Source organism: Ostrea edulis, chromosome 8 (assembly GCF_947568905.1).
Source record: "Ostrea edulis chromosome 8, xbOstEdul1.1, whole genome shotgun sequence".
Classification (NCBI taxonomy): Eukaryota; Metazoa; Mollusca; class Bivalvia; order Ostreida; family Ostreidae; genus Ostrea; species Ostrea edulis.
In genome coordinates this window covers 54,147,105-54,163,354 of record NC_079171.1, presented here as the reverse complement: position 1 = coordinate 54,163,354, position 16,250 = coordinate 54,147,105, and the positions used below count along the sequence as shown (strand labels likewise).

Below are 16,250 nucleotides of genomic sequence, written 5' to 3'. Positions count from 1 at the left end.
GAAGGCCCTGGCTCCTGGGTTCAAGGGGTAAAAAAATCCCTGAAACATCATGGATAACATTTGTAAAATCTACACGTTATTCTATTGATCCTCATTGACTGTTATTCTGAAGATTGGGTAACTGTTGTTTAATTTTAACAACGGGACGATCCGAAACATTGGACCATTTTGAATTAGAATCATTCCTATAGAGAAATGTAGTTCTAGACACAGAATGCGTTGCATGGAGTACAGGGATGGATTTTCTTCACTCAGTAAAATTAAATCAGCTAAATCAATCTATCTCATATATAGACTGAGCATGATGTAGCGTGATATAGAGATTAAACTGAACCCATGATAAGAGCATTTTAGAATTAATATATTGTTATCCCTGGCATGAAATCGTAAGACAGATGCTTCTTTCTTTATGTAACAAGCGATTCTTACTCCTGCATATTAAAAAGCGGAACTTGGTGTGGTCAGCTTCCAGTGTTTTATTTGGACGTGATTTGGGGTCGAAAATCGGCCCAAGTCCCAATCCGAAATTCCCTGAAATTTTCCCAAATCTGCCCGAAAAATTTCCAATCATAAATTCCAATTTTTTGTGTGACGTATCTAAACAAAATGTTTATATTGCAGGGTTTGACACTAAGGCACGTCCGACCGACCGAGTCTACTAAATGATAGGTCCGGTCGGGTAAAATGTCGATTTACTAGTCCGACTGGTCGTGTTAAAAAATAAACAAGAAACTTTACTTTAAACCACAAGATATTTTATTCTTGGCTAAAAAAAAATAACTGCAAAAAGTTTGAGAGCAAGTTTGAATCTCGTGATGACACAATCTCTATTTTATAGTTGTAATAAATAAGTCGCGGTCGGGTGTGATGTTTTACGACATCAACTCAATGTTAATGTGTGTAAAGTTATGTTTTGGATAAACAGATATAAATTGAATTCATTTTCATTAAAAAAAACCCAGTTTAATTGAATTAAATATTTATAAGAAAGTGTTCATCCAATTAATAAATTACTTCTAGAACAACCATTTTTCGGTGCTGGTATATGTGCGGGAATGTCTCTATATTCAAATATGCCTTCTCATCCTCAAGGAAAGATGTCCCAAGAGAAAAAAAACTGAAAAGGATGGAAAGAAACAAAATAGGGCTTATGAAATAGAAATAAAAAAACCGGTTTATGTCATTTTATTCTAAATGGACTGAATAATTTCCGTGCCTGCAGAATTTAAAGAAACAGAAAATGTGTTTGAAAATAAAAGCATCAAATAAATGACAAGATTAAAGTTTTTTGAGACAATTAAATATGTTTTAGTTCAAACTTAACGTTTGTAACTTGAATTAAGTATCTAAATATGTAGAAGCTATCAGTTAACTTTTTTCTGGAAAGTTGGTCAGGGCTAGTGGATGTAAGGTCAGGTCTAGTAAAAATCATCTGAAGTAGCCCGACTGGTCTAGTGCTCAAAAAAGTAAATGTCAAACCCTGTATTGTGTACACTTTATTTATTATGGCACTTCTGGTGAGGAAAACCTTGTGATTTCTTGTTCAATGAGTACTGTCGCAGCACTAGTATTCATTAAATGTGAAGCATGGTTGTTACACATTACAGTGGAACCCCGTTATTACGTTCCCCCTTTATTACGTTAGTTCGCATATTACGTTGGAATTTCAAAGCACAAAACCATTTCTTAACAAACCTATATAAATTAGACCTCGTTATTATGTTGTCCTAAAATGCCGGGACTCGGTATTACGTTGTAAAAATTCCGACAAAAACGTAATAAACCCCTAATTATTCAATAGTGATTCTCAAAATAATAAGCCATTCACACCTTGACTGCCTAAGGCAGTCACCATGTAAATTTCCTGGTCTGTTTGGGGATTAGAGACGCTTGACTGATCACGCTTCGATAGATCTAGCGACATCAATACAGGTGAATACCCCGTATAGAAGCCAGTGATAAACAATTAAATAATGTTTATTTAGAAATTGTACTCAATGAAATTTACTTCATTTTTCATATTTTGATAATCAAAGAAATAATTTCTCAACCACCTGCGTGTTCAGCATAGTGTGATTACCTTCGCTATTAAAACTCTATTCACGGAAAGCTTTGGTACCAAACAAGAAAGACAAGATTTATCGTAGCAATGTTACAACCGCTTGGGTAACTGCTTGGACATAGGTGACTAAAGGTGTTCAATTAAAAAAATTGTTCGTTGTTTGGACATGCAGCTTGGGTGTTCGTAAATCTCGTCCATACATACACCAATCTATCGGCCGATTCGTGCACGGCATTTACCTCAGTGAATATTTTAAAATCCCTTGATGCGCACGTGATTTTAGTGCCATCATTTAGCGTTGTAAATGAAATCTTCGTGCATCATTATATTTTTTTTTATGTGGATTGCGCTTAAATTGTTCTCCGTGTTTATCGTTGGTGAGAAGTGTGTACGTGTTGGGTATCGTGTGCGTTTTGTGTCTATAGTTTTGTTGTTTTTTGGGTGGGATTTTTTTATTGTGTTGTGTATTGTGTAATTGCGAATATTTGTCAGTTGTTTCTCCTATTTCAAACATAGGTGGCGCAAGACTCGTTTACGTCCTTGTTGACTTCCGGTGTACATAAGATTTATGAGAGATTGTAAGGTTTTTGTTGTGCAAATAGGGAGCGGGGGTAGAATTCCCGAGATATGAAGCTTTTATAAAATTCAACTGGTTCATTGCCGTCATATGTGACAGCGACAACGATCGTTTTAAGTTCCACTCAGCGTCGTGCGCTATAAACTTCAGTCTTCAGTTCAGTCCACGTCCGACTACACAGATATCAGATGACGACTTTATTGCAGAAAGTATTTACGGGGGATTAAACATTTGCTCTGTAGATCGTAATATTCTGCATGAATGTTTTATGCTGAAATTTTATCTATCCTTAGTGATACAGTCATCAATGATCTTATAATTCTATGACCCCCCCCCCCCCCCCCCCCCCCCCCTTCTAGACTAGATCTATAATCGAACAGGGGAAATTTGAGTCATCAATATATAAACGAAGTATGGTACAAAAATATATTTCAGATGTCATTTAAAAATTAATTTTAGAGTTAACCAAGGTAATCAAAACATGAATTGCTACCAGCACCCCCCCCCCCCCCCCCCCTCCCTCGGTACGACGACGCGACTGTAATGGAGGGGTGGCTATAATCAGACTGTAACTGTAAGGCAGTGAATATTCCTAGGACTTGTTTTCGTTTTTGATGACTGGATTGTAAATTAATTTCAACACTTTACTTTCATTGTTAATTTTGTTATAATTCAAAAAGTGTTGTAAAATATTGTTTGAATTTCAGGGAAAACGAGTCTAGATTTTTCAATAGTCAATACGTATGGAATTAATCAAAATATGGGATGATATTGTCAAACTTTCATAACTTATCAAAGTTTGCATTATCAAAATAGTTATGTTGTTATGTCATGTTTATCAACTGACCCACGGACAGTCCTAGCCTATTTTAACTGTTGGCGCAAACCAGAAGAAAAATGCATCTCAAGAGATTAAGATATTTCTGAATTTTTTAGAAATAAAATTTGAATCATATCTACTTTTATCAAAATTAAATGCAAATTCATAAAGCTATAAATTTATCCAAGTGAAGTAAATACAAATTTCACTGTAATATATACAATGTTGTGTTTATATAAAAGCCACACACAGGCCTATTGTTCATTGTGGTTTTTTATTTTAAAAAAAATCATTGCATTGCGTTTTTCAATATTCACTTGTAACTTCGATTTCAATCTGAAGTATGAACATTCAAATTGACCTTCAAATTGAAAAGTGTACTACATTTGTTAAGTAATGTATTTTAGTATAAAATCACTCATATCATGAACTGTCATGGAACAAACATGATAAATCCTTATACGTGAAAGTAAACACGGGTCAAATTATGTAGGCCTACATCAGTTTCCTGCAACACCATGGACAAACGTCATTTGGATACAACCATTCCTATACGCAGGATACAGTCGTGCTTTTCACGCAGAGTACAACCAACTCATAGTATATCAGTCATAGTATATGGATGGAGACGTGAATTTAGAAGTTGAAAGAAAGCTTGAACTTCCGTCTTATTGCAATCCAAATTGTAATATTCAATTAAAATGTAGAAACTCGAAATTTTGAATCATTATTGTACACCTAGCATATGGGGTAGTAAAATTTATTTGACCTGCCAATTTTTATGCTCTCGCTTGCCCTATAATATGGACTAATAAAAAGTTAATCGCAAGGACTGTTTACCTACCGTGACGTCATCACGTAAGTGATACAAGTTAAAACACGCAAATAAACTGTTAAAGAGAAGTTATACATATACATTCACTATTACTACACATTTTAACAGCTTAATAATAGAAATTCAGAGGTATATGGATATATTTGATAATTGATATTCTTAATCCTCGATCGAGAGAGAGAGAGAGGGGGGGGGGTGGGTGTCCGCATCTTATTGTTTTAAACATATGCAATTCAACAACTTATAAAGAATTCTGATGTATTGTATATTATATATTCAACCTAAACTACTGTTTAAGCATGTAAACTTAATTATGAAGTAGTTTATAATGAAAAACGTTCAATGTGTATTGAATGTCTTTATTTAATCGATGTGACAGAGAAAATTCGGTTGCAGCTGAAACTCTCAACGTGCTTCCCTTTCCGCCCAGAGAGTCTTGCAATGCGTTTTCTAAGTTCGTCTCTAAGCGCAGTGAGGTCCTACGAACCATAATCCGCCTTCGTTACTAAATATTCAACAACTTTCTAATCTAAATGTGTCCTTCCGACGCTCTCTTAAACTTGAGGTTAGAAACGCCTTGGACGTTAACGGATCGTGCGCCACCTGTAATCAAGGGCGAGTAATTTGAAGTTTTATTTGCCATTAGAGAACTTAATAAAAACGATGTTTTGTTATTTTTTTTTAATACGAATGTTGAATACGAATCGGAACGAGTTATTGAGAGAAATTTACATGAACGCATTGTTTTAAAGTTGAACAAAATGGCGGTCCAAATGAATGCAGAAAAAGCAACGTTTATCAAAACATCCTTATGTATCCTACACCGAAATAAGAAAAGGGATAAGAACATGAAGAATTACGGACATTAAAGATAAGATGTAAATAAAACAAAGTATCATAGTCTTTTAAACAAAGAAACAGTAAAGATATATTCACACAACCCTTCACGGAGTACCAACGGACGATATACAATTTCCAAATGATATTTTTAACGGATTTAACTGGGAACGTTTATTACGTTGCCCCCGGTATTACGTTATTTTATCGTGACAAATGGAAAACGTAATAACGGGGTTCCACTGTAATTATATCGTAAAGACACTTCATTCTAAATGTTTGATTGATGAATGTCACAAATTATCACTAAAAAATGAATTTTCGCAATTTTCTTGTTTTGTTGCTAATTTTCCTGTAGCTGCAATAATGTAGCCCTCTCTGATTTTTTTTTTTTTTTTTTTTTGGGAGAGGGCTACAATTCCTTAGGATCTCCGTAATGGTGCAAATGCGGGAGTGATTCACTCCCGCAACATTTGCGCTCATTCTAAACATTTCCTGACTTTCTTTAGGTAAATAAAATGATATTCTATGTTTCTTAGTCAATATATAAATTTACAACCTGCAACTTTAGATTTGTGAGGCTCTATTCTACCGTTTTCAACAATTTCGATAAATTCCAATATCTCGATTCATATTTGTGCGCCATGTTTGATGTACTGAAGTTTCAACTTCCGGTTGTCAAGTCATTTGCATATGCCATATAAGGTATTATTTACATCAATGGACAAGTATGGAGGCGAAAGCTATTTCGTCGGTATTGAAAAGGTTTGAATTTAATATCAAGTTAAAAACCGATTAGCAGAGTGTAAATTCTTTCTGCAACAATATGATTTTCCTTTCTTTGTCGAAGTGGCTCGAGTAACTACATTTTCGAGCTGATTGTCACTGTTTAGGCTTTTCATTAGATCCACCTACGAGATCTCGCGATAACAAGCATGGCGGAGCAGATGAAGAATTTTGCGCTGTACATTATATTTAATGAAAAACACCTTTATTAGACATGCCTGAGCACAAAGTTGGTACTCCTTTTGGTGTAAACAACATTTGGGACTAATACACAGAGTTTATTATCGGTTATTCATAAAATTATTTTGCACCATTACGGAGATCCTATGGAATTGTAGCCCTATCCCGAAAACGTCAGAATAAAAAAAAAATTGGATAGGGCTACATTATTGCAGCTAATTTTCCTGCTGTATGTGCCCCAGTCCTAAAGTACTGAAAAAAAAACCCCGCTGGCTGTACGATTTGATTTTGTTGATCTGGTTTCAGAGATGGGTGTATTTTGATGATTATTTTTACAAGTTCAGCATCACTGATAAGGTGCTATTGCTATTTAAATGGCATTATCACACACAAATAAAGCATCAGTGTGTATTATAAGTTTCTCTCTGGGAATATGATTTCTTTTCACAATATGTCTGCATACAAATGCACAAAATTTTAGTCGAGGACTAAAGTACAGTGGAACCCCGTTATTACGTTCCCCCTTTATTACGTTAGTCCGCATATTACGTTGGAATTTCAAAGCACAAAACCATTTCTTAACAAACCTATATAAAATAGACCTCGTTATTACGTTGTCCTAAAATGCCGGGACTCGGTATTACGTTGTAAATATTCCGACAAAAACGTAATAAACCCCTAATTATTCAATAATGATTCTCAAAATAATAAGCCATTCACACCTTGACTGCCTGAGGCAGTCACCACGTAAATTTCCTGGTCTGTTTGGGGATTAGAGACGCTTGACTGATCACGCTTCGATAGATCTAGCGACATCAATACAGGTGAATACCCCGTATAGAAGCCAGTGATAAACAATTAAATAATGTTTATTTAGAAATTGTACTCTAAGAAATTTACTTCATTTTTCATATTTTGATAATCAAAGAAATAATTTCTCAACCACCTGCGTGTTCAGCATAGTGTGATTACCTTCGCTATTAAAACTCTATTCACGGACAGCTTTGGTACCAAACAAGAAAGACAAAATTTATCGTAGCAATGTTACAACCGCTTGGGTAACTGCTTGGACATAGGTGACTAAAGGTGTTCAATTAAAAAAATTGTTTGTTGTTTGGACATGCAGCTTGGGTGTTCGTAAATCTCACCCATACATACACCAATCTATCGGCCGATTTGTGCACGGATTTACCTCAGTGAATATTTTAAAATTCCTTGATGTGCACGTGATTTTAGTGCCATCATTTAGCGTTATAAATGAAATCTTCGTGCATCAATATATTTTTTTAAAATGTGGATTGCGCTTAAATTGTTCTCCGTGCATGTTTATCGTTGGTGAGAAGTGTGCAAGTGTTGGGTATCGTGTGCGTTTTGTGTCTATAGTTTTGTTGTTTTTTGGGTGGAATTTTTTTTATTGTATTGTGTAATTAGAGAACTTAATAAAAACGATGTTTTGTTATTTTTTAATACGAATGTTGAATACGAACCGGAACGAGTTATTGAGAGAAATTTACATGAACGCATTGTTTTAAAGTTGAACAAAATGGCGGTCCAAACGAATGCAGAAAAAGCAACGTTTATCAAAACATCCTTATGTATCCTACACCGAAATAAAGAAAAGGGATAAGAACATGAAGAATTACGGACATTAAAGATAAGATGTAAATAAAACAAAGTATCATAGTCTTTTAAACAAAGAAACAGTAAAGATATATTCACACACCCCTTCACGGAGTACCAACGGACGATATACAATTTCCAAATGATATTTTTAATGGATTTAACTGGGAACGTTTATTACGTTGCCCCCGGTATTACGTTATTTTATCGTGACAAAATGGAAAACGTAATAACGGGGTTCCACTGTACTGCATTTAAACGGCTATAGCAAAAAAAGAAAGAAAAGCAAACCTAAACAATGTTCTTTTGTCCAAACCTCAAAATCCTGAATTGGGGGGGGGGGGGGGGGGGGGAACTACATTGGCTCGATTCATCAATTTAACTTTACATTCTTATCTTTCAATTTTACAGTACTGTAAGATTGGTCATGGGGCCGGGACCAGGACCCATCAACCATCTTTGGCTATTTAGACTTTTTTGGGGCCGGGACCAGGACCCATCAACCATCTTTGGCTATTTAGACTTTTTTGGGGCCGGGACCAGGACCCATCAACCATCTTTGGCTATTTAGACTTTTCTGTTTTCTTTACATAGGACCTGTCAACCCATTTGAGGGAATAAAGAAAAGTGTAGAAATTGATGGGAAGAACTTCTCCTTCTTCAATTTGGCTGATCTTAAAGATGCCAGATACGGTAAGCTTATGAAGTTGCCAGGTACTTTTTTTGTACTTTTCTTTGGATACTTTTTTTTGTACTTTATACATTTTTGTGCTTTTCCTATACCAACTGAAAAGTATACTTTTATGATACTTTTTCTATACTTTCTTAAGAGTATACTTTTTTTGTACTTGTCTGTGGATATTTTTTTGTACTTAATACATTTTTGTGCTTTTTCTGTATTCCAATCATACTTTTTATGTACTTTGCAACAAATACAGATATGCTAAAAGTATACTTTTGTTCTCTTATAGCACAAAAAAAGTATACTTTTTTGGACTAAATTTGGAACGACCTAATGCATGGTTCCAAATTTAGTAAAAAAAAAAAAAGCATGCTTTTTTGGTACCTTTTTTGTACTTTTTTTCTGGTACTTTTTTTGTACTAAATTTCGCTCTCGGGTAAGCTTAAAGTTATCAGATACGGTAAGTTTAAAGTTGTCAGATATGTCAAACTTAAAGTTATCAGATACGTCAAGCTTAAAGTTGTCAAATACGTTAAGCTTAAAGTTGTCAAATACGTCAAGCTTAAAGTTGTCAGATACAGTAAGCTTGAAGTTGTCAGATACGTCAAGCTTAAAGTTGTCTGGTAAGGTACTAAGGTTAGAGTTGTCTGGTAAGGTACTAAGGTTAGAGTTGTCTGGTAAGGTACTAAGGTTAGAGTTGTCTGGTAAGGTACTAAGGTTAGAGTTGTCTGGTAAGGTACTAAGGTTAGAGTTGTCAGATACTGTGAGCTTTAAGTTTCATTGCTTTGTCTAACCCAGAGAGCAACCCCAAAAATGAATTTTTAAAAATTCCATTTATTTGTTTGTTGGGTAATCAGTGATTTTTTAAGGTCCATTTTGGGTCTGAATTTCGGCCCAGGCCTTTCCCCTCCTTAAAATTGTCATTTTTTCCCCAGTTTAGCTTGCATTTTTCCCAATAATGAAATTATGCAAGGAAAACGTATTTGAAAAAAAACAAAAAAACATTCGATATGAATTATATACATATACATAAGACATAACAAAGAGTTATGGTAATTAATATAATGTTTGATATGATTTTGAAACTTATTTACGATAAAATTGATTTGTCCCAATTTGAATGAAATGTCGACAATTTTTCCCAATTCGAAAGCCACAGGACCCTTGTTAAAAATGTAGAGAAATCACTGGACATGCTGAATGCATTACATTACTTTGATCTCATTCACAAGGATGTTGATATTCTAATCAGAGATGTCTTCTGCAGAATTAAGCCAGGGATGCCATCTTTACTAGTTTGTTGACCAAACTTCAAAGATTGGTAAATTTGATTTGAAGTGAAACTTGATAAGACATTTAGAATTTTGTTTGTTTTTGACTGTAGAAAAGTTGCCATTTTCCATTCGAGTTTTATTGGAGTCGGCCGTGAGAAATTGTGATGAGTTTCAAATACAGAAGAAGGATGTGGAGAGCATATTGAACTGGGAGAGGAATCAGGGACAAAGCGTGGAGATTCCATTCAAGCCAGCGCGAGTCATCTTACAGGACTTCACGTAAGTCTTCTTTATTTTCATTGGACGGCGTTTCGTCTTACAGGACTTCACATAAGTCTTCTCTATTTTCATTGGACGATACACTTGTGTTCTTCTTCCTGGTCCATTTACTTCAATGAAGAAAAAACTACTGAGGATTATGATTGTAGTTTGACTGTCGGCAAAGTTTTATCCCATCTTAAATGTTCGTTACCCATCAATTTTTGAGGGAGAATCTTTCAGGATGACAGTGTTAACTTACTTGGTCAATCCAACCTTTTCTAAATTACAATAAAAACAGATCAAATGTAGAAATATCTGTTCACTGATTAAGGTTTATATCAAAAAGATTAGATCCGGTGTGTTGTCTGTTTGATGCGTTATTAAATCCGGTGTGTTGTCTGTTTGATTTTCCAGTGGTGTGCCAGCTGTCGTGGACTTTGCTGCCATGAGGGATGCAGTGAAACGACTAGGTGGCAACCCAGAGAAGATCAACCCTATCTGTCCAGCGGACCTCGTTATAGACCACTCAATCCAAGTGGATGTCTCTAGAAGGTATTTTTGGTGCCTGGACACCAGGATTCCACTGCAGCTTTGTCTCTATAATTTGTACTGCAACTCCCTTGTACTCCTCAAGAGCTTGTTCCAGTAATACTCTATGCTTGTTTCATCAACATTTTTTGGGATATTTGATTATCAAATTCTATTAAAAGTTATTTTAGACCTATATACAGTGAAACTTCCCTAAACCGGCCAGCTCTCGGACCGGAAAAAACGGCCGGTTTAGAGGGATGGCCGGTACCGAGAATTTAGCAATTATAGACATTTTATCTCAATATTCACAAAGTAGGTACTGTTCACTTTGATCTGGTGATCTATGATCAATTATCGGTGGAGATTAAATTAGTCCGCTTATACCTACAGCTAATTATGAATTACAAGAAGTATTCTCGCTGAAATCATCTAATTTTAAACTGAAAGTCTATAGCATGATACATAAAGATAACACAGAGGCCTATTATTGGAATTACTCTTACCTATGAAAACTCTGTTTACATTCATCGCTTATGTCATTAACAATTTTGTTTTGACGTTTTCTAAAAAGTACAGTAGTAAATATGAAATTGTAATTTGAATATTTCTTTGGAATTTTAAGTCTATAGAAACCAAGAAAATTAATCTATCTTTTAATAATTATCATTAACAGTCATGGGTTTGTTCTTTATTAACTACTGCTTATATCCATACAATAGTATGGTGAAACAATATGGCGTTTGATACTGTATTCATTCAATACATTCCTACCTGTTTTATACATTTTGTAAGGAATTTGGAAGGGTAAATTACACATGTTTGTTAACAAATGCACTTTAAATAGTGGCCGTTGTCCGGTTTTCAGGGGTGGTCGGTTTTTTAAGACATTTTTTATAAGGAAATGTTAAGATTTTTGCCGGGACTTTGAAATTCGACCGATAATCAGGGAGAACCGGTTTTCTGAGGGGCCGGTTTGGAGAAGTTTCACTGTAGTATGTTACAGCTTAAGTTTGACTTTCATCAACTGGAATATTTAAGCCTTAACAATATTTTATGAAATTATTATTGGTTTTATCACCACGTGGTTGAACAGGAAGTGTTTAAAAATTATTTAGACAGTACTTTTCACTGATCAGTACATTTTAAAAGAGGAATTTTAAATATTAATGATCAATATTTAGAGAATTGATGAAACACTCCATAAACAATGGAACAAGTTCACATTAGTTTTAGAGTATCACCTGCAGGAAAGAGGGGGGGGGGGGGTGACCTTAAGTATTCTAAATTCTTTAGTTCTTATGTGCATGATGATCTGCAAAACATAGTGTGTTCATTCCAGGCATAAAGTCTTTATTATTTCCTCTGATTTTCTTAATGAGTCAAGTATCTTTATTCACTTGAATGCTTATTTCTGCCACTTTGACAATGTGTATTGTGAAACAAATCTTTGATGATAGGACATTATTCATGAAATTAAAAAAAAATCTTGATTTATTACATAGTTAAAACTGTAAGCAGTTTTATCTTATGGAATTCAATCTCAATTGTTTTTCCCAAAGAGATTTGTAAAGATCTGCAAATTTTGTTTATTTTACCTGTTGAAATGCTGTATCAGAAAAGATAACAAATTAATATTTTAGAAAAATTTTCAAAATACAATTTTTGTTTATGGTTCATATGTTTTAGAATTAATTCTAAATTACTAGTAGTTGAATTTGTAATTACAAAAACTTTCCCCAGTGACTTGTCAATCTGTCACATAGTTACCTCCCCTTATGTCTCTAGTGTATACAACCATTTAATCTCATAATCTCACGCCTGTAATTCTGTTTCAGTATATTGAAATATTCTCCCAACCCTGGAGGAGGTCAAAGTTCAGAGGTTCAGGGGTCACAGAGGTCAACCTGCAACCTGTGTGTTGATCCTCGATCTCCCATCTCCGATCAAATATGTCCTTTTCACAAGCAGAAGACGAAGGGGTTGGTAGTTTATTTGAATATATACGATGCAAGATAAGCCATGCTCGATATTCAGTACCGGCTAGTTTAGATTACCGTATAAGCGGAATTCTTAGCGAGGATTTAATTTTGGCACAAGTGATGAGATCGCTGAAATTGAATATCGCTAACAATTTTATTCCATATTGGAGGTCATAGTTATCTTTCCTGGAATTATAAAGTCGCTAAAATTAGCTCTCACTAAATTATATACCAATTTTTATGGGATTATACAGTCATGAAAATTAGCTCTAGTGAAATACATTTACCTGTTTTTATGGGAAAATCACTATATTTGTGTCTCGCTAAAATTTCCATTTATACGGTATGCACCTCTGATTTTAGGTGAAGGTTGTGTACTTATGTAAAATGGCATGATTTTGGGATGTTAAGAATATTGAAATCTCAAGCAAGACTGAACTACATTTTATTGCATAAATTATAAATTCTTAAAAAAAAGAAAATTGCTAATTATTAGCAACTAGACTGACCTGTGTTATTTGAAACACAATTTGAGGGCGGACCAAAGGAGGATCTTATTTATCATGTACACCTGCAAACAACCCAGACTGAACACAGACATATATTGTTATATTGGCTTTCCATGACAAAGGTTCTTGGATCCAGTAACTGCACTCAGTTTCTTGGCATATTCTGTAGGTTGGCTTGTCAGTTAGTGAGATCCCCCCCCCCCCCCCCTCGATTGTTTAGAAGAAGGTTGAGCACTGCATTGATGTGAAATGATTTCTTGGTTGAAAAGATATTAAAAAACTTTTTTGGAACTTAACAGATTTTTTGTAAACTTCCTAAGAATTTGCAAAATAGAAATTTCCAGATTGGTACCAGAATCTGGACGTTCTTTTGTTAACTTTGGTAGTTCCCACTTTGTGCCCCTGAACCAAATGTATACATTATTATGCATCTTCTCTCATTATGTTCTATACACAGAACTTGATTTCAGCTGTTAAGAAATACCACAGCAGTGTTCAAAATTGGTTTAAAACTCAGTATAGACCACAGGTGTATGCCATTTAACAAGATGACATAGACCTCATCAAATTGGTATACATTGAAAAAAAAACAACCCACAAATTTAAAACATTATTTACTTTAATGTGCTTAGAAAGCATGTTTTCTTTCCATTTCCTTAACAATGTCCTCATTTCCTCATTACACTTATCAGAAGTCGACTTTTGAGATAAACCTAGAAAATTGGCATTGACAATTTGGTCTATCCATATCACAATTGGCATAGACTGGTTTCATTTGACATAGACTCGGTCTATCGGTGTATGGTTAACATAGACTGGTGTCATTTGACATGGACTCGGTCTATCGGTGTATGGTTAACATAGACTGGTGTCATTTGACATGGACTCGGTCTATCGGTGTATGATTAACATAGACCCGGTGTCATTTGACATGGACTCGGTCTATCGGTCTATGGTTAACATAGACCCGGTGTCATTTGACATGGACTCGGTCTATGGTTAACACAGACCGGTGTCATTTGACATGGACTCGGTCTATGGTTAATTTTGAATACTGCCACAGCCCCTGTAATAATTCAAGGAAGCTGTCATGTCTTCAGAATAATGAAAATGTGGTGGAGGGTTTATGAATGGAATCACAGATTTGTAGTTAAAGTATGTGGTGGGGAGGGGGGGGGGGGGGGGGGTAGAAGGGGAGATCTATATATACTGTGTACAGCACAAATTGTGTCTGCTATATTTTCATCCATTTTGCATTCATCATTTAATCATTTTAGATTTGAATCTGGGCATGCATTCATTACTTTGCAGGTTTTTTTTAAGGATCAGTAGGTGTAAAAGGTGGAAATTAAGCTCCATTCCCAATGGAAAAAAAAACCCATGTATTTTTCTCAATATATATGATTTGAAATTCCCAAACAATGAAAATAAAAACCAAAGCAGGGAAGCATTTTGTGTATAAGAATGTTGTTCACGGATCTCAGAATACAAACCTAGTTATTTCGGCCTCAGCTTCTTTAAATGAGGAAGGTTTTGACCAAATTGAAGGTCAGAAGGTCAAATTATACCTTATAGCAGTGGATTTTCCCCCCTACTTCTTTGTATGAAAGGTTTTTCCCAATTTTGAGCAAATGTGGCTATTTTTGTTGGAAAATCCCAGGTCCTTGATATCAAGTCATAGATAAACCTGCTTTAAAGTAGTGAAAAAAAATACTTGGGACCTAGATACAAACTTGGGCAATATCATTCTCTTATGCACTTCAGCATAAGTAACAATGGCAAAAATTTCCCTGTGTAAAGGAGAATGAAGAATCATCATACTCATACTAAGATCAGGGGAGGGAGGGGCTTGTCTTGACATAGAATGAAATATTTGTTGTCTGATATGTTCTTGGACTCGAGCCTCTGACAACAGCTGTAGTGTTCTTTGTTTTGCTTGAAATCATTGAAACATATTTTTTTCTCAACATGATAAAGGAAGATATATATATATATATATATATATATATATATATATATATATATATATGGAGAGAGAGAGAGAGAGAGAGATGTGAAAATTGATGCTCTAGGATAAGACTAGTATCTGGTATTCACAATGCTGAATCATGATGTTTGTTTTCATTAGATAGGTCTATATGCTGTATCCTACATTGAGTTCTCTCTTGATGTTTATATCATTGCAATCTGTATGTATTATGATACAGTGATTTTCTTGTGGCCTTAGTAGTCACCGGATATTGATTAGTACTTTCCTTGTGACCTAGTCATAGGATATCAGTTCTTTTCCTTCCCCCATTGCTCCATTTTATCATTGAACAAGTACACCTGCACTCAAGTCTTAGTTTTCATTTTACATCATGAGAGAGAGAGAAAGAAAGAGAGAGAAATTCTTTAATGATGTCATTAATTAATACAATTCAATTTCTTCATTATGGTTCCTTTATGATTTTCAGTGCAGATGCTTTGGAACAAAATCAGGAACTAGAATTTGAGAGAAATCGGGAGAGATTTGTCTTCCTCAAGGTATTGCAAATTACAGATATTTCGAACTGGTTGTTTTTCTGTATCTACAGTGAAACTTGTATATACAGAATTTATTGGGGGCACCTGCATACTTGTAATCAATATTCCTTGTGTCCGGTAGTTTGTGTACATGTTTGTGTACATGTATATACAGCCTTGACAGGTGTTACACTTCTAGAACAGTACTGTTGAAAACAAGATTAACTGATATTCATAAAATTAGTAAGATAATGGATGATGCATTGCATTTTGTATCAAGATTTTATTTAAATGCGTGAAACCTTTAAGGCAATGTCGATTGTAATGAAATTTTGACGGAGGTCAGAAAATGAAGACTTTGCTGAACAAAGGAATTGTGTAGTGAAATTGACAGGAAAGTTACTTCCTTTAAACACTTGATGAACAGTAATATTGTAAACCAGAAGTCCGTTTACACAAAACCAGACTGATCGATGAAGGATGTGGGCATTAATATATAGATAGACACAAAACCAGAGTGATTGATGAAGGATGCGGGCATTAATATATAGATGGACATAAAACCAGACTGATTGATGAAGGATGTGGGCATTAATATATAGATAGACATAAAATCAGACTGATTGATGAAGGATGTGCCGTGCATTTTTACATCGTTATATGTAACTAATGTCTCTATCAACAAGATCTGTAAATAGATATAAATTTTGCTGTATTTATTATCCATTTTTATGTACTGGTAGGTGAAATGTAAAAAAAAAATTTTTAAATTTTTTTTTAAGATGAATATAA

At 34.7% G+C, this 16,250-nt stretch overlaps 1 protein-coding gene across 2 annotated transcripts in view; it reads left to right on the top strand.

Moving 5' to 3' along the window:
- The window catches only part of LOC125661323 (cytoplasmic aconitate hydratase-like), a 40,382-nt gene that overhangs the window by 2,301 nt on the left and 21,831 nt on the right, over nt 1–16,250 (top strand). The window contains exons 2-6 of one of the 2 annotated variants that reach the window (XM_048893288.2): nt 8,312–8,410; nt 9,784–9,952; nt 10,349–10,486; nt 12,301–12,444; nt 15,410–15,479. In XM_048893288.2, the coding sequence (XP_048749245.2) occupies nt 8,312–8,410; nt 9,784–9,952; nt 10,349–10,486; nt 12,301–12,444; nt 15,410–15,479 (620 nt within the window). The remainder of the gene's footprint in view (nt 1–8,311; nt 8,411–9,783; nt 9,953–10,348; nt 10,487–12,300; nt 12,445–15,409; nt 15,480–16,250) is intronic. The other variant, XM_048893295.2, reaches the window with a different exon arrangement.